General features: G+C 32.4%; 1 protein-coding gene across 1 annotated transcript in view; it reads right to left on the bottom strand.

Moving 5' to 3' along the window:
- LOC111085097 (lachesin-like) overlaps positions 1-24,030 on the bottom strand; it is a 76,460-nt gene that overhangs the window by 27,859 nt on the left and 24,571 nt on the right. The window contains exons 4-8 of the mRNA XM_022382261.1: positions 18,180-18,265; positions 7,818-8,025; positions 3,752-3,904; positions 2,403-2,531; positions 1,133-1,423 (exon numbers count right to left, since the gene is read on the bottom strand). Coding sequence (XP_022237969.1) covers positions 1,133-1,423; positions 2,403-2,531; positions 3,752-3,904; positions 7,818-7,920 — 676 coding nt within the window. The 5' untranslated portion in view covers positions 7,921-8,025; positions 18,180-18,265. The remainder of the gene's footprint in view (positions 1-1,132; positions 1,424-2,402; positions 2,532-3,751; positions 3,905-7,817; positions 8,026-18,179; positions 18,266-24,030) is intronic.

Below are 24,030 nucleotides of genomic sequence, written 5' to 3' on the forward strand. Positions count from 1 at the left end.
CTTAGGATTCTTCTATAGCAGGTGTCTGTGACTTGTTAGCTATAAATTCAAAGATGAATAAACAGCACACTCTTTACTTGTTTTCAAATAATATATATGTTCAGAAGAAGTTAAACCTATGAACAACAAAGTCTTCACTCTATAGAAATAACAGGCATATCATAAACACTATTTATATATAGTTCTCTTCTTCTTGTCAAAAGTCCACATAGGCCTATTCAATTACTTTAGAATTTCAGTTGACAAGTTGAACTATCTTCTCTATATTACTATTGTACTAGTATTCTGTGTTTGTGATTCACTTACAGTTGTGGCGCAAGTTACCGTAATTCGTTTGATCTTCTTTCTTCTGAAGATCCTCTGTTCCTTTTGTCAAAGTGTACCTAGGCTGATTCAATTACTTTAGATCCACACTTTGACGAATAAAATTATCCTTCTGATCTTTTTTTCTATACTGTTAGTTTCACTCTAATATATTAAACGTTAGGCCTATAACATCTACGGTAGTTAACTTCACACAGCTATATTCTCTTTTCTTTTATCTGTCTAATATTGTCTGTCTGCTTCTTCCCGCACGTCTAGCACCATTTATATATTTATTACATAGTCGTTTGGCCACTTTCTATATTCTCGACACCAATTAGTTAGTAACAAAACCTTATACAATAGTCTGCTTTTATCTCTTATTATAACAAAACTTAAAAATAATAAAATATTCACTCACAAATATAAATTAATCAATAATATTTAAACCAAAAAGTTATTTATATCATGACAGACGGCTTGAGTGGGTATTGAAAAAACTATTATAACTGTACAACGTTTCGACAAGCTTTTGTCATCCTCAGGTACAAGTATTTTACAAGAAATACATGAGTATATATATATATATAAAGTATATAACAAAGAGATCACATGACAGGATATTACTCCACAGTCTAATATAGGTATCTTGGGAAAGTTTTTTATTACCCAGTCAAGCCATCTCAAAACTTTTATTTTAACGATACGTTTTTGGGCGAAAAATGTGAAATAATGTATAATTATTAAAAAAATTATTTTTTCTTAAATTTTTCGAATTGATAACGACTAATTCATTTTTATAATAATTCATTTACAGTAATCGTTTTACCGTGAAAATCTACTGAACCCTCAGCTTCTCCTTCTTTGTTGCTAGCTACACAACTGTAACTTCCGTAGTCGTCTTTCTGAACGTGTCTAATAAGAAGTTTCATATGAGTTTTTGTGGCACTTCGAGCGAAAACTTCCTCGTATTTTCTAGGTAGCTTCGATAGAAGGTAGTTGTCCTTGAGCCAATAATTTGTTGATGGTGGGTAAGCTTCTGAACGACATTCTAACGTCACCAAGTCTTTTCGAAGTGGAGCTGTCACCATGTTGTGACGTACATATATTGTTGGTGAGACTGCAAAATCGAAATGCAAAAACAAATCAAAATATTAAGCAAACAAATAAATGTTTTTTGGTGTGTTTTTTTCAAGGTTCGCAAATACAGTAACCTCAGATAATTTGTTAAATATCTTGGCTGTGTTCTTAAAGCTGACATACGCTCTTGGTTGAATCTGTTAAATACTCTTTCTGAAAGTCTGAGGTACTTTGTTTTGTTTCAGATATTTGCGCAAAACTACACAAAAGCTACCTGCGTTCTCCGTCCCTACTTTTGAACTGAGAGTCTAGAGGGAAGGTAGCTAGTCAAAAATACCCACCGCCAACTCTTGGACTACTCTGATCAATAGTAGAATATGACCATCACTTTTGTGACGCACCTACAGCCCCAAAATGCGGAGCTTTTTTTTCGGAGGTGGGATGCAAATTTCTAGACCCTCATAATCACAGTCCGGCAAGCTAACCACTAAGCCACGGCCAACAGTTTTTCTTCTAAACAATCTTTGTGCTTTTATACGGTAAACTCGTACTACTAAAGAGTTACTGAAATATATATTTCAACACTACTTCGGTGATAAGTAAAAAAACAAAAACAGGTGTGTTATAAAAATGCTAGTCATTCTAGATATTACCCACCAGAGCAAAAGGTTCAAGAGAACCGAAAGGTGTAACATAGACTGCCTGTTCAAAAACAGTAAAAATCTCCATAATTCATATTCCTCAAGAAAATAAAGTATCTGCCAAGTTCCAACTCGCTACCCGCCACGATCAAAGAGAGAGAGACATAAAATGTAATTAGGAGCTTTTTTTTTATTACACAGTGCAAATATGTAATGGTACGTAATTCATAGCCTTGTATAATGGAAAAGCATTATAATACGTGATCAAGAAATAAAGTGCCACACAATATATATATATTACAGCTCGAAATAAATGTTCTATCCACCATCACCAGTCTGTCAGAAAAACACACCTGACAAATCCTGTAACTAACTTACATGTCACTTTTAGATATGTCCGTCTGCTTATGGTTGGTGGCACTCCGTTGCTGGCAACACACAAATAGGCACCCATGTGAGAACGATGAACCTTTTCAAAATGGAGTTCTTGCTTTACATACTGCGTAACTGGGATGTGGAGAAACAAAACAAGTGAAAAAAACAATGTACATTATTCTAATGATGTTTATAAACGTCTTTGATGAACTCATATTTTGCTTTGGATATTTCAAACACTTAGTAAGAAGTAGTTTATTCTCAGGCTTCAGTTCTTACTGAACATATGGTATGGGATAGTATTTACTTATGTAGTAAATCTGATGAGTTTTGAACTATATTATTCACTACTGTAATAACTGTGATAGTTTTTTAGTTCCAGTACTTATAATACTTATAATACTTTGTAATAATTGTGATAATAATGTAAAATACACGAATTAGTTGTCCAATAATAGGCGCACGTTTAACGTGCAGTGGGTGATGTGAGTGGTAATTAAAAAACAACAACAAACAAAACATTGGTTTCTCACAAGACTTATGATACAGTTTTGTTACAAGTTTACCATCTTTTATGATAACCTGAACGTCAAGTAATGACAACATTTTTGATTCTGTGGGAAGCCTAATAGTGAATTTTATAGTAGGGTGGAAGCTATTAAAAATCATATAAATGTATTAAATTGCTTAAAGAGTTATTCTTGTCCGTTTGTATGTACTTTCAATTTGTTTATATGTTCCCGGACGAAGTCTGTCTTACTGCGCAGACTCGTATTAATTTGAAATCTTTTGTATAAACCTAAATCAGTAATGGCGAAACATTGCCTTAAATAAAACTGATTTTGACCACCATGGTCACCACAGGTCACGACTCACATTGCTTAGAAACGGAAGATTGTTTTAACATAAGAATGTGGTTGTCTATCGAAGAAAAAGTTGATGAAAACGACATTAAGATAATAAAACCTTATAAGTTAAAAATATAGACATTTTCGTATAAACACAATTCATCTTAAAGACAAAAAAAGAAGAAGAAAACGATTTTGAAAGGAATAACCGTTTACATTTTGTCATTATTTTAATTGAGATGCAATTTATTTAGTAATCCTCTATGTTCTTCAAACATTTGAATGTTATCATTATGCATAAAGATTATAACAAGAGAATATACTTGCAAATATTCTAAAGAATTCCTACCGGATCTGTTTCATGTTATTTTGTTTTGGTAATTTTGTGATACTTCCCTTTTTCTCGCCCTAACTCACTGTTAACAAGATGTTACAATCAGTTAAAGTGTTAGAATATCATATCACTCCGTAGAGATGGATGCGCAATTAATTCAAATTACATACCAGTTTCACTATTAATAAAGAAGGGTCTGCAATCTTCTCGGTGCCACTTCACTGTAGGGTTAGGGTTGCCTTGAGCTTTACAGCTGATAACGATGTTGCTATTTTCTTGAACCGTGATCTCTCCTGTGTGTTTGTCCTGGAAAGTCGGAGGAACTACAAAAGAAATAAAACATATTCACATTACATATCATACCACCTGTTTTAACGTGTGGGTATAAGAGTATTTTTGTTTCATCATTAGTGTTTAACAAAAGTAAGCAACTTTGGTTATAGCTTTTTATCTTTCACTTTAGCTTTTCAGGTATCTATGAAACAAACAATACTCACTTTACTTAAGAAATGACTTATAATTATTTGATAGTAATTAAAATATGTGGTCAGGTTACAGCTCTATACCACATATCATATTTATGTGCAGCTCTTTCTTCCCACAATCCATTGTGTTATTGTCTTTACAATTACAATATGTGGTCAGGTTATAGCTCTATACCACATATCATATTTATGTGTAGCTCTCTCTTCACATTCCCACAATCCATTGTGTTATTGTCTTTACAATTAAAATATGTGGTCAGGTTACAGCTCTATACCACATATCATATTTATGTGCAGCTCTTTCTTCCCACAATCCATTGTGTTATTGTCTTTACAATTAAAATATGTGGTCAGGTTACAGCTCTATACCACATATCATATTTATGTGCAGCTCTCTCTTCACATTCCCACAATCCATTGTGTTATTGTCTTTACAATTAAAATATGTGGTCAGGTTACAGCTCTATACCACATATCATATTTATGTGTAGCTCTCTCTTCACATTCCCACAATTCATTGTGTTATTGTCTTTACAATTAAAATATCAAACATTTGATATATCTTGTGAAAAAACAAAAAAATTACTATTATGCATAGATAAGTCCTGTAATTTATAGAGTTAGATTGTGATACCTTCCAGTAAATACTTTGATTGCGTAAGTTATATTTAAACAATTTTAGGCCTAATCACGTCGTTATATTACATATTACCACATTTGTTCATGCTCTCTCAGACGATGTATCTTGACAATAGCTCTGTAGCGTAGTTTCCATTGCAAAAAGATCTATCGGAAGGCTGTCATATCTAAAGCACTCTCCTCCTCACTGCTTGCTTTCCATCAGCTATCCATTGTATGAGGACGACGGTTTACCAGCACCCAATTCAATTGATAGGTATTTCTTCATATAGAATAGCATGAATACGACTACCCGTTTTATTCTCCAGCTGCTTGAGGTATGAGATGGTTGAACAAATATGTCAAGGAAGCAGCTTGTATACACGTGACTTGTGCTACTTTTTAAGATGGAGATCTTTCTTGATTATGTTGCTTGGACGACTGTTGCTACTGGCCTTTGTGTTCATGGATGCTCTCATGTTTTCAGATGCCACGTTTTTCTTACCACAACTGGGGTATGAATTGTTGCAGATCTCTTTCTTGATGGTTATGATACCCCAAGTTGATCTATATTCTTGTATTTTACAATGCTATTAAGTACAAGGGACATACCCATCTTGGAAATAATAAATTCCCGACCTGGACACAATTTATGATCTGAATGTCTGAATGTTTTAGTTCAGAAAGAGCTGTTACATACCATTCTCAAAAGCGATAAATCTTTGGTGCTATCACACTACCTACGATCTTATACTGACTGTAGTTGTCACGTGACTTGATTATTTGTGCATGCAAAATCGCCTTAATGTAATATATTCAAACCTTTTTATACCTGGACAAAAACATGTGACAGTAAACTCTAAAAGATAGAAAAAGTCATGTTCATCTGAGCAAATACAAAATATACAAATATAAAAGCCATTATTAGTGTTGAAATTCTACAATAATTTATAAGTTTTTCTGTTGATAATGACAAAAATCAAGGTGAAGTTCAGTCAAATAAGCATTAAAAACATTTTCACCAACATATCCATATTTATCATGCATAACCATCATTCTTGTATTATACTGAAGCAAACCACACATTATAAAAATGGTGCTCCAGGTCTAATGCTTTCCTTAGTGCTAATTTATCAATCATTCGAAGGAGAACGAGGCCAATCTTATTCAAACATACTGACAAACTTTCCATAAACCCTCCACTGCATTTAGACATGGGTTTCCAAAGACTCAAAATTCTATTGAGTATGCTTCAGAAGACTTGGCAGGTATATGTTGAGTGGGATTACTATTGTCACGGTTTCCTCAGCTATCTTTCTCGTGAAAACAGTTATGGATTATGAACTGTGGTTTGAATCTTATGAACTTCGCTTTGTGAGCCTTCTTAAACTTCAAATTCTTTGTTTTAATATCTTATTAACAGCACAAAAGATACACCTAGTTTCATGAAAGGTTTGGGTGTGGTTTTGGAGTCCGTTAGGTATAATAAATGCTCTGTTGTGGGAGTTGTTCCATCACTATCGGTAAAATTAAAATTAATCTTCTTTGAAATTGTGTATCCTTTAACTGAACTTCGTTTATCAGTCTTGCTATATGAATATTTCTCTTCGAAAAAGCAGCTTATATTCCTCCAACCTAAGTCTAGCTATGGAGATATTGCAGTGTCGTATGACCGAGAATTTGTTGTGAACCAATTATATAAGTGCTAAATATGTCTTCTGTGGAACCAAAGCTCGTACTTGGCACCACATTCGCTCATCATATTGATAAAATAAAAATGTGTGAAACTTCTTATTCAGTAATATTCTCATGCTTAATATATATATGTATACATATAGTATCATGTTTAATTTATATATGTATACATATAGTATCATGTTTAATTTATATATGTATACATATAGTATCATGTTTAATTTATATATGTATACATATAGTATCATGTTTAATTTATATATGTATACATATAGTATCATGAATCGATTGACCGAACGAGCAAAACAGCTAAGAAACTTTCAGTTTTTACAATCACACACTACTACATTTTCTGAAAGAAAAAATATTTTATAGTAAACAGCTATTCACGCTAAAACTCAAAATTCAAAAACCCTACAGCGCTCTCAAAAGGTGGGCCTCTCTTCAACATGGTCACTAGTGGCTCAGCTGTAAGTCTATAGGCTTATAACGCTAGATACTGGGTGTAAGACTAGAGGGAAGGCAGCTAGTCATCACCACCAACCGCCAACTCTTGGACTACTCTTTCACCAACGTTACATTATAACGGCTGAAAGGGCGAGCATGTTTGGTGTGATGGGGATTCGAACGAGCGCCCTAACCACCTGGCCATGCCGGGCCTAGGCTGAGCTTAGATGTTAAATATTTAAGTTCCAATATCCTTCAAATATTAACTCCTGAAGTTGACAAACCAGGAAATGTCTAAGGATGAAGGACTACTTATTAATTTTTCAGTCGTGATTTATGTCCTACAATCTTTTTATTTATTTTTTGTCTGATGTCACAATAATAAAATCTTACAGTTATGTTTTCCAGACCTGAAGTTTTACCCTGTTTCGTGCTGTAAAATCGAATACTATTTTCAACGTTTACATTATAATTGAAAATGATGGTTACAACATTGAAAAGTTGCTATAATGGCGCCATTTCCAGAAATGAGTGGTGCGGATCGGGAAAATCAAGGTTTGAACTGATATACGCCAATGTTCATCTGATTAGATATTATAATCGCGAGAGTTAATCCCGCAAATAATCATGCATATAGCAGGTGTTATAAATTGATTGTTCTTCTTTTGCTAGCCACCAGCTTCAAATTAGAGATAATTATGCTTAAACCTTAAGGTCTTTAACCTGGTCCCTTAGCTTACGTGTCCTCGTTTAGATTGAAAATACCAAGTACCAAAAATATCTCTCATATATGTGCATAAAATATTTCGTCCAGTTAATATACTGTTCCAAATACCCACCTTAACTTCATAACAACCTTGTATTTTACAACGAATAATCTTACATTTGTTATGAAACAACGAAGCTATTTGTTATGCTTATTTATAAAAAATAATAAATTATTCACTGTGAAATTGAAAAGATGTTTTATTTATTCTACATTTTTACTCACCCAAAACTTTTATATGCCCGACCTCAGAAACGGGTGGCTTAGTTTCAATTCTACACAAGTAAAATCCCTCGTCTTCAGGTTGAGCGTTTCTAAATTTCAGCATCCAGAGTTTTCTGTTTTTGTGGTAAGCTGATAGTCGGTTATTATGACCAGTTATCCGATCATTAACTGCTAGTATAGTTCTAGTATTCAGCTTCGTCCAACTGACCTGCGATAAGCACAACTTTATCATGTATCATAAATATATACACACGTTCTATAACGGATTAATCAAGTTTTATCTTAGAAATTCAAAGGGAGTTGATAAAAGAGAGGGATGGAACATTCTTCATAAAACCAGTTACCTTATTTTGACCAACACTGCAAACACATGTTAGTTGGGACGAATACAATTCTTCAAAAATGAATCAGAAGCTAGTTCAAAAACGTTGAGAATAATGAAAATCACTTTAATATGAAACAAAGTAAGTACATGGACAAAGCTGCAACATCATAACACGGGAAAATGAAATAAAAACCTATTTCCATATTAATATTCTGATGTTAATGTCGTGGTTATACATGGTTACTTTTACACGCATAAACTAGATAAACCACAAAATGCTGCTAACCAGAAGTATTGGGAATATGGATTATGAAAATAAAATCCAAGAATATTTCATGTTTCATAAGGAAATATACTGATACTTGTATCACACCAAATCTGACAATGCATAATACCTTTAAGGGGAAGAACAGAGAATCTAAAATCCTCTATCTTCTTGTCCTGATTTGTTTTTGTTGTTTCCCTTTGTTGAATAAAACTTCTCAGAAAACAAAGAGAAATGAATTACGATAGAATATGTAAAACTAACTTGAATATCCAACAAGAAGTCTGACATGTTACATTTTGTAAAACCACCGTATGATGGTTTTTTTACTCTCAAAGTAAATTAGCTCGCACCTAAGCAGGTTGCCAAGTGCTGCTATTAAACCATAATTTTAATTTCTCTTCCTGTCTTTATATCTATTCGAAATCTGCTTATATTCAAGACTTGCGGAATGTTTTCTTTTGCGTGCTCTAAATATAAAATATTTGATAAAGTTCATATCATGCTAAATCTGTACAGTATTACTCAACAGAAATTAATCTCTAGATTATTCGAAAAAATATTATCTCAATCAAAAATGCAAAATATTTCGAATTGACTTAAACATTATAATTTCTGTTTAAGTGTAACTGCGTGTCGCTTGTGGGAAGTAACTGCTTATATATCCGGATTAATCCCATATTTATAACGTTTGTGAATGCCCAAACGCATCAATTGTTTTATTATTATTCTCTACTGCTATCCCTTAGGTTCGGGCGTTCTCGCAACTTCAGAAGTTTGTTGTACGTTTTCGTTTAGTATAGACTAAACATAGGTTCTTATGACTCTGTAACTTAAGGAAGAACTGTGTAATATCTTGATATGACTTTGACAAATTTCTGTTAGTACAAAGAACTTTACTAATTTTTGCAACTCTTATGACAGTTTTGTTGACGTTTAAGATGTAAAAACTCAAATTATATGATTATTATATATGGTAGGAATAATACTAACTTAACTATAATAAGCATGGTCTAGACAGGTCACACATATTTGAACAGTTGTCTCTGGAAATATCGTTTATTAAAGGTATTTAATTTTAGGTGTTGCATTCCCAGCTAACCTAATGAGTTAGGTAATGGACTAAAGGCCTTGTCGGCAGTGTCGTGCATCACAGAGTGTGCGCATTCCAAGTAACGAAAAATGTGCAAAGAAATATTATAAGCCTTATTGCTATGCATATACTCAGTGCAGTTTTATTTGGTTGTCAAGCATATTCTATAATGATAAACATCCTACCTATTAATATTGTCATTCCGTATGTTGGTTGCTGCAGACAACAAAACACTTAAAGGATATACAATTTTACGAGTTTCCATTGTTGAAATGTTAAAAAAATTACTTCAAAAGGAATGTTCTACAGAAAAATGGTTAAGATAATTTTCTGAACTTTTATAATATAAAATCTGAAAATGAGAGACGGGAATTTTTTTTTGTAAAATTGTAATATAAAAAAGCTATATAAAATAAAGTACTGTAGTGGAACCTGTTTGTAGTTTTCGTACAAAGTGTATTAATGTATCTGATGCTTGAAGTTTTGTTAATTTGATACATGTGTTGTTCAGTAACAGAAAATAACTTCCTAATGTACTCGGACCTGGACGTACACCTCTGACTAGTGTGTCACGTGATATTCTTGCCTACTAATACTTATATTTCCAAAAGTATAAATCAAATCAAATCATGATAGTCAACTTCTTCGTTGTACCATTATTTATAAAACTGTTCATCTCCTTTTTCGCTTTGATAACTCATCTTGCAAGTTGATATATGATCATAATACCCTATCTAATACTTGAAGTTTTGTGAATAAATGTTTCAGTATGTGTGACAACAGTTTTATATAGAGTTTGTGATTTTGTTTACATACATTAAAGATAACATATCTATATAGATATTTGTATTAGATGGTTAAACACAATTGTTAGAAATGTGAACATGGAGTCTAACTGAGTAGAAAGTACACAAGAATTGTATGCTAACTGAAATGTGCATATTGAACATGTCCCATAAAATATCATGAATACAAATTTAGTGTTTTGTATCGTTATGCAAAGTAAAGGAATAGATAATTTCGTTTTTACTGACTGTTAAATACAGTAACATACAAGCGCTGTTTGTGCAACCTTTGGCCATGTGATAATGATAAACACTCTTTCCTGCCACATGTATAAATAACGTTTTGTATTTCCTAAAAATCAGTGTTTATGAAGCTTTTAGTCTGTCAGTTTTAAGCAATGAAAGAGAAGTAGCAAGAGGGTGAAAATATTTATTATTCGAAATTCCATAATACACAGATAGTTAATTTAGTTGTGGATTTCAAGTGCATGATATATTTTATAGAGTTTCTAAATGAAGAAACATTCTATGATAATATTATATCGAATCACTTTGGAGAATGTCCCTTATGTTTCCATTTGACTAATCACATGCTAGAACACTTGGATATACTGCAAATATTATTACATTTGGCTATAGGTATACTGAAAAGTAGCATCATGCTTTTTAAACGAGGATTCGTCCAGATGATGGAGAAGACGGGGTATTCATTTGAAGAAAATAAATTTGTTTAAACAATTGAAATTTAAAGTTCTTTTTCAGGACCATCACATCCTTAGAAAGAGAAAACTATGTTTACACATATCACATCTAATGATGTAAAGGTTTCTCACTTCTAATATTTACAATGAACATCAGCATTAATTTATTGTCTGATCTTTTTTGCAAGTTTACTATGAATGATTAGCTATAAACATGAACAGTTGATCTAAGATCATAATCTTCTATTTAATACTTGAAGTTTTGTGAATAAATGTCTCAGCACGTGCGACAACAGTCTTATTTAGATTGAGTGATTTTACTTACATACAATGATGATAACATATTTTTTGGGGGGTTGTATTAGATGGTTAATCAAATATGATAGAGCATGAAAAATTAGTTCATTAGTTCAATTAAGTGGAAAGTATACAAGAATTGTATGCCTCTGAAATTTACAAATTGAACTAACCCATCAAATCTTGAGAAATAGAATATCATCAATATACTTTTAGTGTTTTTTTTTATCACTATGTATAGAGAAAGAATCAATAAATTATATTTACTGACTTTTATATTCATTCTTTCAGTAAACTTATTACCAATATATATTAGTATTCGTGACTGTTTTAAGGGTTAGGAAAAGTATCATTTCTATCTTATATTGTTTTGCCTCACCAGATCAGATCATTCCAGATATTATACCACATTCTATGAAGTTCACACTAAATTTACTGCTTCTGTCAAGTTGTTCATTACACTTCGTTTACTTTGTTTCGAATTCTAAATGGGAAAAAAAGACATAAAATTATAGTGTCCCTATACTGTTTTTTTGTACAAATGTCTAAATTCTTCTAGAAAATGTAGAAAGTTCGCTATCCCAGTTTACACATGGCACAAACCAGTAACATTGACTCATCAATTTATGTTTTTCAATGTAGTGTGCGATTAAGTTTTTATACAAGGTTATTATGAATAATAATAATCATCAGAAAACTATAGTATTCGACAGAAAAGGTAATGAGGCGATGGGAAAGGTGATTCCGTTGCCAAAATTGATTAACACTAACAATAGTTTTTTCAGAGCATTACTAAAGCAATGACAGTGAATACGAGTACGATTCTACTGACAAGGAAGGAGTGAGCTAATAGGACCATAAAGAAATGAAGGAAGCTGTCAAAACGTTTTGAATAAACATGATTGGGTACTGACGCAAGTCGTGATAGTGTCTTACAAACCCCATTAGGGCTGGGGCAGGAGACAGACGAATAACAATTGTTATTGGCTAGGGTGGCCAGATTTCCAAATCGAAAAACCAGGACATCCCAGCCCTTGTCCCTTGTTTGAAAAAGGTTTTATAAAATTAAAATAATTTAACTTTTATTTAATTTACCTTAAATTTATTGAGACTATTCCATAATGTTTCTAAATATATTAACATTGCCATTGTTTCTGAGATAATTTCAACTACTTTATTTGGTGATAGATACAAAACAAATGAGCAAAACTAGTCAACTTCTATCCAAGTCATATTAAAATAGGATACTTCATACCTGGATTTATTTAAGAATCCATAACATTTTCAAACATACTAATTTTATGTTTTAACATTACTCTGAAACGTTTTAGGCATATTTTTGTGAAGAATGATTGGAACATGGAAATTCTGTTTTTTCCTTCAAATAGTTAATAAAATTCAGTACATGACTGTGTAAGGTGTGTTTTGACGATTATAACTGCCTTAACTGTCTCCACATTCAGATCTGAGTTTCTCAGCACACACTGACGGAACTTTCGAGAGAGTTTGGCGGCAGGAGAGTACGTATTACAACAATGAGCAAGTCAAGTAGGCCTGTTACAATCGTGACTGGATGTGACTGACAGTTTGAGACACTTTATCGGGACATTGGGACATTTTTGTGTAGATACCATTGGTTGCGATGAAGCCCCAAACTTGTAGTGATTGTTTTATTGTAGATTTTTTACATTGAGTATGTTACCATTCTTTCCTCCATCGAACAAACTACTGTTGATTGTTAATGAATAATTTGAATTCGAATGAATTTGTAGGGAGTACGGTTTTTATCTTAACTCATCTATTATGAATTACAAGTTTCACGTGCCCTCTTACATGCATACATCTCCTTCCAGAACATTAATGTTTCTACAATGTTTAGTAGGGAATTTCCTTGACCAACTAATACTTTGATTTCTACATAATTCAGTCCTAGGAACCATGGCTATATTCTCACTGCTATTACTAAGCATGATAAGACTGCTTGTATTTTGTAGGCTTCATACTGGTGTGACACTTTCTGATTGGTTCGATGATAGCCAATCACAATATAAACTATCAACACATGGCTGTACTTTAGTACAATTCATTTTTACAAGATGAAAGGGTGAAATTTCTGTCTTGTTTTTATTTACGTTCTTTTCTCTCGCCATTTTTATAATTATTTCCAATATTATATGTGTAAGAAGGTACAGAGAAAAATATGAAACAAGATATATGTGGTAATGTGGTTTTACGTGATTTTTATAGAGGCTAAAGTGAATTTATCAGTGAATAGCGTTTCATTTCATAATACGTTTATTAATACTATCGCATCGTTTATAACCTGGAAGTTTTTTTTTTTTTACCAGCCTGCATCTAGAAATAACATAGTATTACCTTATCGCTTCGTATCTGCCTGCTCATGTAGCCACCTAGATCTCTTTTACACTGGACTCAGTTTTCTCAGTCGAGTCTGCACAACAAATACTCAGAGTACCATCACCGAATTTACTCAGGAAAGGGTGCAAGTTTTAACTAAATAACGACTGATTTTTTGTCTTTATTAGGACATTGAAATATAATTCTATATTGAATCAATGACATAACATCAATACACACTTCAAACAAAGTGCTCGGGATTTATGTTCCAAACATCCTATTATATATAATCATCTTTTTTGTAAGGTAAAAATGTTATTTATGTCCTAAACTGCAATTGCTGTAATTTTTTATATTATGTAGGTCAAGCGTGTGATTTTTTTTACATTTGAAACTTACCTTACAGATATCACAATATAAGAATAGTATCGTTAATTCTATTGCATTAGAACATTATCGTACACATCCATTTGTACATTCTTGTAGCACCATTAGGAACTGTAAAGAGGGATGCTGATTTATTTCAACGTGAAACTTATTATACTTTGAATTTTAAAACTTAATTTCCATATAGACTAAATCAAGATTTATGTAACACTACTGATATTTTTTAAAGTTATAATTTTTGAATTATTAAACTTTTTTATAATAGATAATCCTGTGGTAATTTTCCGATGGAGGTTTTAAAAATTACATTATAGATACAAAATAAAAACAATGGACGGATTTCCATAATCTCTCATATTTTGGATAGCTATGTTCATACTAAACTCAATATCTATAACTTTGTTTTTGTACATAGGAATGAAATTTCCCTAAACTACGCTTTAAAGTTACTTTTACATAACTTTCTTTTTAAGCTAAACTTGCTAATAATTTTGATTTTGATATTCTAAATTTAAGTCAAAACTTTATGCTTTACAAACTTTCTTTCATATTACAGGTAAACAAAGGAAAAGGTCCTATATCATTGTATCTTTGAAACATGAATGTTTGGATGAAGTAAAATTATCAGCTAAGTTAAATTAGTCTAATTTATAAACATATTTCCAGATAAACAGATATAGCCAGTTGTTAGCTATAAATATGAAAATATTATTACACCTTTGTTTTATAATTATATAGCCTTTAAAGTAACTTTGACCTTAATAATATAAATAATTACATGCGAGTATACTAACAACGATTTCATATACTCTACTTTTAGCTTATTATTACAAGTAACTTGGAAATTAAGTAAGATCAAAATTTACAAAAACGTCAGCCTCTTCAAAGGTTCAGTGGCGAAATTGAGGTCTTATAACTCTAAAATTTAGGGTGCGATGATTGTGATGGGCAAAGTGCAGAGAGCACATTGTGCAGTTTTGCGTTTAAAACCAACCAAGCAAACAAAAATAGCAGTTCTTTAAATGATTATTTTACAATGTATATTGATCAAGGTAAATGGTTGGTCGGTTTATTAGAACATTTTGAAATTCGGATGTAAAAGTAAATATCTTATCCTGGATATCTAAGGTACTATTTTACTGTTTATATAGCATATGGCTTACGAATGATGAAATACCAACTTCGCGAAATAACTTTTACTTTTCACCCAAAACGTTTGTTTCCAGTAACATGTTTCAACTTTTATTATATTTAATTAGAAACTTTACCTCTTCAAAGCTGACTGAAGACAGTAAATGCTAGTTTTAGGTGGTCTTATCTGTACTTAATTCGGTTTCTTATTGCACAAATGAGGCTTGTGAATAGAGGTTAAATCTTTCCCTCCCGCCATGTGGATCCTAATTTCACAGATACTTCCCTTACTAAGAATCGTTTGACTTTTTGCAGATTGTAGTTTTGCATCAGTTTTATATGTTCGTTTTTCATGCTCGGGATTTCTGATTTTGTGATTGTGTTAAAACATAACAAATTCTTGTAAAAAGATGCACGTTTTACGCTATGTTTCTTTTAAATTGATGCTTATTATTACGTCTAAAGTTGCACATGTGCAATAGTTCTTCTGTGCAGTGCCAACGCATGAATCTTATAACGAAATAATTCAACTGTTGTACAACTGTTTTAAGTTAGTATATATATATTTTAGACAACTGTATTTTATTGAATAAATATATCACGAACTACAAAAGACTTATTTCCTTTATCATTCTATCAAAAACGCTTTCAGGCTCCTTTTTTTGGTAATACTCAACAATACACATTGTCGCTTAGCAACAAGACTATCATCTGATTGTCCTTAGGCCAACTATGGTTTTTATGTTGAATGCTCAGTATTCATGTTGATTTGTTAGAAAGGTAATTTTTTTCACCGTTTCGTAACTTTGGTGATATAACAGCAAAATAGTTTAATTCAGAAGTTTTATGACATTGAGTTGTAGCCAAAAGCAAAGTATACTTTACCAAGTAGTGTTTCAGCTAAGCCTTTCGTTACGTTTATGTATTAGGCCTAATGCTTAAATTAGACTACAAATAGGCCTATTATTACTAATGTTATAGAGTCAGTGTTTAAAAAGTTTTAAGTGGTGAATAAATGTTAAATAATAAATATTCTTTTGGTATTTTAACGCATATGTTATTTACTTGACCTTAAAACATTAAGCAAAATAAACGTATATTACAACCAAATATCTCTTATCTTTTGTACAGTCGAATGAGTTGAAAATTTATGTCGGAATGTCGAACTATGTTTTCTAACTCCTGACCTATAATACAGTGAAAAGTTCCAAAAATGCTATTTAAGTATCTTTCAGAGTGTACACTTACTTTCGTTCACGATAATACTTCATTTTTCAGCGTAGTTTTTACTGAAAATGTGGTGATTAATAAATTACTTCGAGACTGATGAAATAAGTGGAGAGTAGGTGCATTTTGGAGGTTTTAGTTAAATTCTATATTCTTCGTTAATCATTCAACAATGGTTTCTCGTCATTTTTGACAGGCTTTTATACTTTATACAGATACCTCTTATATTAGCACTGTCTGTTGTCTGTCCATGTAACTACTTCGCAGGGTGTGGATGGATCTTCACCAAAACTGGTATGGAGTTTCATTGGGTCACTTGAGAGATACATACAAATTGGCGGTTTCACATTTTGTGTTTTACAGTTTTTTAGAGCGTTTTTTACAATTACATATAAGGGAAGCAACTTTTCATGTCCTAAGATAACCTTTCATTAATCATGAATTTACATAACAATACTCCAGTTAGTATATTAATATATTTCAACAGTGAGAACGGCACAGAGACAAACAATTAAATAAACATAAAATCTGTTTACTACATTTATCAGCGTTATGTATGATGTTTTAGGTTTTGGTGCATTTGTGCGTTTAAAATATGTTTAATTGTAGAAAATTTATAATATAAGAAATGCTGGTTATTTTCATGTTAGAGAGTGTTTTTTCTATTAACTTTATACAAATAAATTATTTTGTACATGAAACTTTAGTGTCGTCATTCTATTGAAAGTATGCACAAAAGCTGTATCGATGATTTTAATCCTTAAAGTCTATGCTTGTTTTACAACATTGATAATAAAGAATTCCAGATTAAATAAAAGTACAAGTTTTCTGCATCTTAACAAGTGTTTTAAGTCTATAGAATTTTTTTTTCTCATCTTGAAACACTCCATATTGAAAATATGTTAAAGTTAAATACATTACCTTTTTGTCTCAGAAAATAAGCCAATTTATAGTGTTGCATGGATTAAAGCAAGACTAAGAACTTTAAAATATCTCCTGGACAAAGTATGTTGTTTTAACTTCAATATAGTCTTAGAGAAAGTTTGGTATATCGGGCCTTTCTTACCATAATTCACTAATTTCTGCTTCTCAAAAAAAAAAAATAACGTATAAAAATAAAGTTTTTCTTGAACCAAATAAAAATTCTATAATAAGAAGGTTGCTTACGACTTGATACAAGCAAATGGACGTACGATTTTTATAACAGTTTGTTACAAAATATTGCTATTACCACCTCTGTCCCAGTGACTAAGCGGTAAGTCTATAGACTTATAACGCTAAAAATCGGGTTTCGATACTCTTGGTGGGCACAGCACAGACAGCTTTAAACATGAATTAAACATACACGCACAAAAAGTCATGACATTTGAATCTTAGAAAATATAAGGTTGCTGAATACAAACTTAGATGGCTATGAAATCAAGAATCAGAAAACACTTACTCACTATACTTTTAAATATACGTTTAATAGAGTATTTCTTTTTTGTAACTGCAAATAATTATGTTTCTTATCTATACTTTACATAAAGATTACTGATATTAATACATGAGATTACTGATGTTAACACAGGAGATTAACAAACTCATCACCGCGGCTAAAAAATCGTTATATTAATATTATAAAATTTTCTACGCAAAAGGATGTCTTCAGTTTGTAAGAAACGTTTTTACTACAGAGCAAGTAAGTCAATGTAACGTTAAAGATCAAGTTTTATCCTGTAGTCAGAGTCGGTTTATTTACAGGAAATTTATGCGCTGAATACATTTAAGTGAGGAATAAAAATGATGATTACCTTGTTGATTCCAAGATTATCCACTTCACACTTCAGTACAGCATCCTGTCCGACCACCACATCGACATCTTCTATGGGTTTGATGACTACTTTTATAAGAGAAACATTATTAAAAGATCGTAGACTTTACATGTTTAATATCAACATGCAATCAAACACGAACTATAAGCTAAAGGTAAAATGCCCTGTTACGCAGGATTACTGGCAGCTCATAAGAACGAAGTTCCAGGTTTCATGCTGCCCATGGATTTATTTTCTCGATTCTTGATCTTGATCACTTTAATGGCCATGATTATGCATTATTGAGAGCAATAGGTTGACTAGAAACTGGCAACACACAAAAATGTGTTACAGAAGGGCTATAAATTTCATAAAGTGTAGTTAGTAAGTCAAGGGAACGCTTTAAAACTACCAATACGGTTATCTAGAGTAGACAGTAGAGTATAAAACAATCACAGTTTAACAATACGGGCTGGTTTCAGCTTTCCAGCTGAATCAAACGTTCAGAGTATAACTAGACGACAAATCAGAATACTGATATGTTTAGCTGAATCAAACGTTCAGAGTATAACTAGACGACAAATCAGAATACTGATATGTTTCTTGGAAGTGCATCACGTGCTTTCAAGCGTTTCCTTGGAGCATCTCATATATGTTCAATTATATTCAAGTCCGGTGAACGTACTGGATACCTACTGATCTTCCAAAAAAGTTACTTAACAGTTGGACACGGGGTGGAAGTTTTATCATTCATCAGAAAAAGTCGAACCTGTTTATGGCAACACTGATGTTTATAAAAATGGATCCCCATATTGTATGGCGTTCATGATGTCATATCGTAGCACAAAAAAACCAGTGTAGCCATTAAACTGGTCCCTACCCAAACCAGTATGTTGTTTTATTTCGTGAATATGTCTTGTATCTGGTTAGAGTATGTAATATGATTTGTCTGTTAATTAGACATTAACCTTAATGTTGTTTGACCAAATTACTTGTTCTTGACACTGTTGGAGACAGGCTGTTTTATGGCCATGAGTTTGAGGAATATTTGAGGTCAACCCTCATTAATGCTGATGAACTGGAAGCAGCTCTGGTGGAGGAGTAGTGAACCAAATAGCTCAATGATTTACTGACTATAAATTTGCCACATTGATGTACGACTTACATTAGTTTTTTAGGGGGGTACATGTCTCATTATGTAGTCATTTGCTGAACAGGAAAATATGTAGTATCAAAGATTCAATAGTAGATAAACACTTACATATCAACCGCTTTACGGGGCATCCGGAACTGGTTTTATAAGAGTAAACTCAGAAATTCCTTGACATTGCTTAATAACAGTAGTTGTGCCTTTTAGTAGCTAGAATATAGAAAACTCTGATCATTCCTTAATTATTTTGAGCAGTGTAGGTATCACGAGAAAACACAAACGCGAACATAATGTAATACATTGGAATGATATTTCCGTTAGGTATCACGAGAAAACACAAACGCGAACATAATTTAATACATTGGAATGATATTTCCGTTAGCTATCACGAGAAAACACAAACGCGAACATAATGTAATACATTGGAATGATATTTCCGTTAGGTATCACGAGAAAACACAAACGCGAACATAATGTAATATATTGGAATGATATTTCCGTTAGGTATCACGAGAGAACACAAACACGAACATAATGTAATATATTGGAATGACATTTCCGTTAGGTATCACGAGAAAACACAAACGCGAACATAATGTAATATATTGGAATGATATTTCCGTTAGGTATCACGAGAAAACACAAACGCGAACATAATGTAATATATTGGAATGATATTTCAGCTAGTTATCACGAGAAAACACAAACGCGAACATAATGTAATATATTGGAATGATATTTCCGTTAGGTATCACGAGAGAACACAAACGCGAACATAATGTAATATATTGGAATGATATTTCCGTTAGGTATCACGAGAGAACACAAACGCGAACATAATGTAATATATTGGAATGATATTTCCGTTAGGTATCACGATAAAACACAAACGCGAACATAATGTAATATATTGGAATGATATTTCCGTTGTGGTTACAATCAATAAAATGCTCTGCTGCCAATTTTGGATCAAAAAAGAAAGTATATTGTTAAAACATTTACAGTACGTCATTATTTCCCTCAAATATAGATATATAACTTAAATAAAGTGAATAACAGACATATTTCAATAGTTTACATAAAGAAATATCATCTGTCTTTATCATGGCTTAAATCAATCTTTAGGGCAGTAAATCAATGTTAGTTATAATTTTTCTTTGTATGTTTGTTTGTTGTTAAGCAAAAAAGCTACACGATAGGCAACCTGCGCTCTGCCCACTTCGGGTATCGTCGTAAACCTGGAGACTTACCGCCGAGCCACATGGAAGTTTTTATGTGTTACTTGACTTTCTTTTTTTATAGAAACAGCATGGTTTATCAGCTAAGTGATTACAGATTTTATGCTTTTTATAACATATTACTTATAAATTAATATTGTCATGCATTCTTTAGTATAGAGATTATATTTAGCATAATTATTCTATTGAAGATTTAATTTCACAAGTAATACAGATTTGTACAAGAATTAATTTGGTGGGGACACAAATGTACATATACTAATCTATGGAATAGCTAGTTACAGAGACAAACGTAAATAAGTAATAATGTCTCTCCAAGGAAATATATGATTAATTAAGGTTAGGACAAACTGTTTGCTTGTTTTGTTTTTTTAAATTTCGTGCAAAGTTATACGAGGATTATCTGAGCTAGCCGTCCCTAATTTAATAGTGTAAGACTAGAGGGAAGGCAACTAGTCATCACCACCCACCGCCAACTCTTTTACCAACGAATAGAGGGACTGACCGTCACCTTATAACGCCCCCACGGCTTAAAAGGTGAGCATGTTTGGTGTGACGGGGATTCGAACCCGCAACCCTTAGATTGTGAGTCGAGCGCCCTAACCACCTGGCCATGCCGGGCCGAACTGTTTGCAGAGAGAGCACTTAAAGACGTTTAACCATGTGAAAATAAATACTTAGAAGAAGATAAAGATTAACATTTTTATCTGTTACTTGAATTGCCATTTTTGTAATTAAACGTGTTATTAATACAGTTCGCACACTAATTATTTCAAAGTTGAAAAGTTTCTGCAATTTTACATTCAGTTCTCTAGGTTTGAAACTACGAGGATACGATGAACTGAAAGTAGTTCATCGATGTACTGAAAGCTGAAAGTACACAAAGGAGATGAATTACATGAATTTTAATGCATGTTCGTTTTTTCTAGAAAAAAACCGCTTAATTTGTCTTTAAACTGTTTTCTGTGTTTTTCTACAATATATATAGCATTACTTTCGATACCACTGTTATCTTTGTGAGATAAAAGTAAAAAAAAAACAATGATTATAATAAACTGAATAAAACAACATGTAACTCAAAACACAGTTAATAGAAGTAAGTGCATATTGTATTAATACATAATACTATATGCAAATTATATTAGAGGGTAACAAAAATAATAACGAAGAACTAAGTATAATTATGCTCCATGCAACAACTTGAGGGAGTTTTTACAGAGTACTAAATATAATTATGCTCTATGCAACAACTTGAGAGAGTTTTTACAGAGTACTAATTATAATTATGCTCCAGGCAACAACTTGAGGGAGTTTTTACAGAGTACTAATTATAATTATGCTCCATGCAACAACTTGAGGGAGTTTTTACAGAGTACTAGATATAATTATGCTCCATGCAACAACTTGAGGGAGTTTTCGAACTTATGTAAAATTTCATACTTTCTGAAAGTACCATACACTAAATATTTCACTTTTCAGTAACACTGTAAAGTCGCTTTTTTGTGGTAAAACCAGTTTAACAAATGTGACAAAGCTCATCTTCAGTGAGAGGTACAAGTGAAACAGCCAGTATTATCACACCTGACGCTATTTTAACAAATACAACGGGAAATTAAAAATTAAATTTTAATTAAGTTTTTAATGTTGAATTAAAAGTGTGTACCTGGAGTGACCTGAGAGACCAATTAGGCCAGAAAGAGTTAAACTGCTGCAGTAGACTGTTTATAGAATACAGCATTTACCTATTCTACCTTCGGGCATGTTGCCGACCACAAAAATTCCTGACTACTCTTATCGAAGTACCCCGGTGGGACACCGATAAGTCTACGAGTTTACAACGCTTATATCAAGGGTTCGATTCCCCTCGGTGGACACAGCAGATAGCCTGATGTGGCTTTATTATAAAAAACACACACACGCTATTCTAGAAATTCTGTATGTGTGCAAGATATCACAGGGAATTACAGAGTACTAAGTAAAAATTATATTCTGTACAACAACTTGAGGGAGTTTTCCAACTTATGTAATTTTTTTAACTTTCACAGACATGTACAAAGCCATGTTTGCCACTATAGAATCTAATCTCACTTAGATTATAGGTCAAATGTGATCCGGGATTTGCTAAACTAGCAGATCTATCAGCATTTACAGCTTAGCTTGTTGCTGAACATTTGGTTTATTTGGTGGGCATCCATGCTCCTGTACAGACACGAGAAACGGGCATCTACTCTATTCATGACCAAATTATCCACATCTATAGCAGTTATTTTTCATTACTTGCTCTTGTCATGGATTTGATGGGATTTCTCAGAACTTTTATCACTGGTTCAACTGGACCATCAGGATTGAGATGTCTTTGTTAACAGCCATTCAGGTTCAACCATGTCACTCTACGTATATATATAAGATTAGCACCATCTGTTGTGGCCACTTGTAATGAGGTAATGACTCACCCAGGTGCTGTATTTCTGGTGGAGCCGCTAAAGCTACCACTGCAGGTTTCTTCACTACAACAACTTAGCTGAGGTTGCCATATTGCTACTACTATAATTGTGGTTAGAGATAATGCCTCTAGTAACTATATGGTGACATGGACTCAGTGTGAATTCTCTACACAAACTTATCAATGAGAATATCTTTTTTATTGGTTGCTGCATGCTGGAGCATAAGAACACATGTTCAATACGAAAAAACGTCTTGAAAACGTTATATATTAATTAATTAAGAGAGCACAAAACACATGGTAAGCCTTAAAAACCAATCCAAATACCTCATGTATGAGTCAAGAAATCAATGTAACATAATCTCAACCGTTCAAACACTTACACCAAAATACCGATAATTAAAATAGGAATTAAAAATTTACAGTAAAATAACATATAACCAAATTCTTCAGGGTACATACAAAACACAATACACTCAAAGATAGCTACAACATAAAATTGAAATGAAATACAATGTAGTATTACATCAAAACTGAAATTATACAGGAAAGAAAGAAACCAAATAAAAGCAAAAGAACAAATTACAGAATTGAAACACCATTCACAAAACAAAACACAATGGTATCATCATAATAACACAATAATAGTAATTCACATGATGAAACCATTATAAAGTGAAAATATACATGAACAATAACAAATAAAACTTTTTAAAATCACAACGATATATATATATATATGTAAAAATGCAAAATTAATAATTTTAGAATAAAACAAGAGGGGATCCTCAATAGCCGCGGCACTTGAAATTCTTTTAGGCGGGATTAGAGTAAATTTATCTATGAGACCTTTGTCCCCCAGTAGCACAGCGGTTTCGATACCCGTGGTGTCCAGAGCACAAATAGCCCACTGTGTAGCTTTGTACTTAACTTCAAAACAAACAAACAATTGTTCCCTTTTTATTACCCATATTTTTGTGCGCCACCAATACCGAGCGTGGGGCGATGGTGTACCCGATT

This window comes from Limulus polyphemus, unplaced genomic scaffold, assembly GCF_000517525.1.
Source record: "Limulus polyphemus unplaced genomic scaffold, Limulus_polyphemus-2.1.2 Scaffold235, whole genome shotgun sequence".
In the NCBI taxonomy this organism is placed as follows: domain Eukaryota; kingdom Metazoa; phylum Arthropoda; class Merostomata; order Xiphosura; family Limulidae; genus Limulus; species Limulus polyphemus.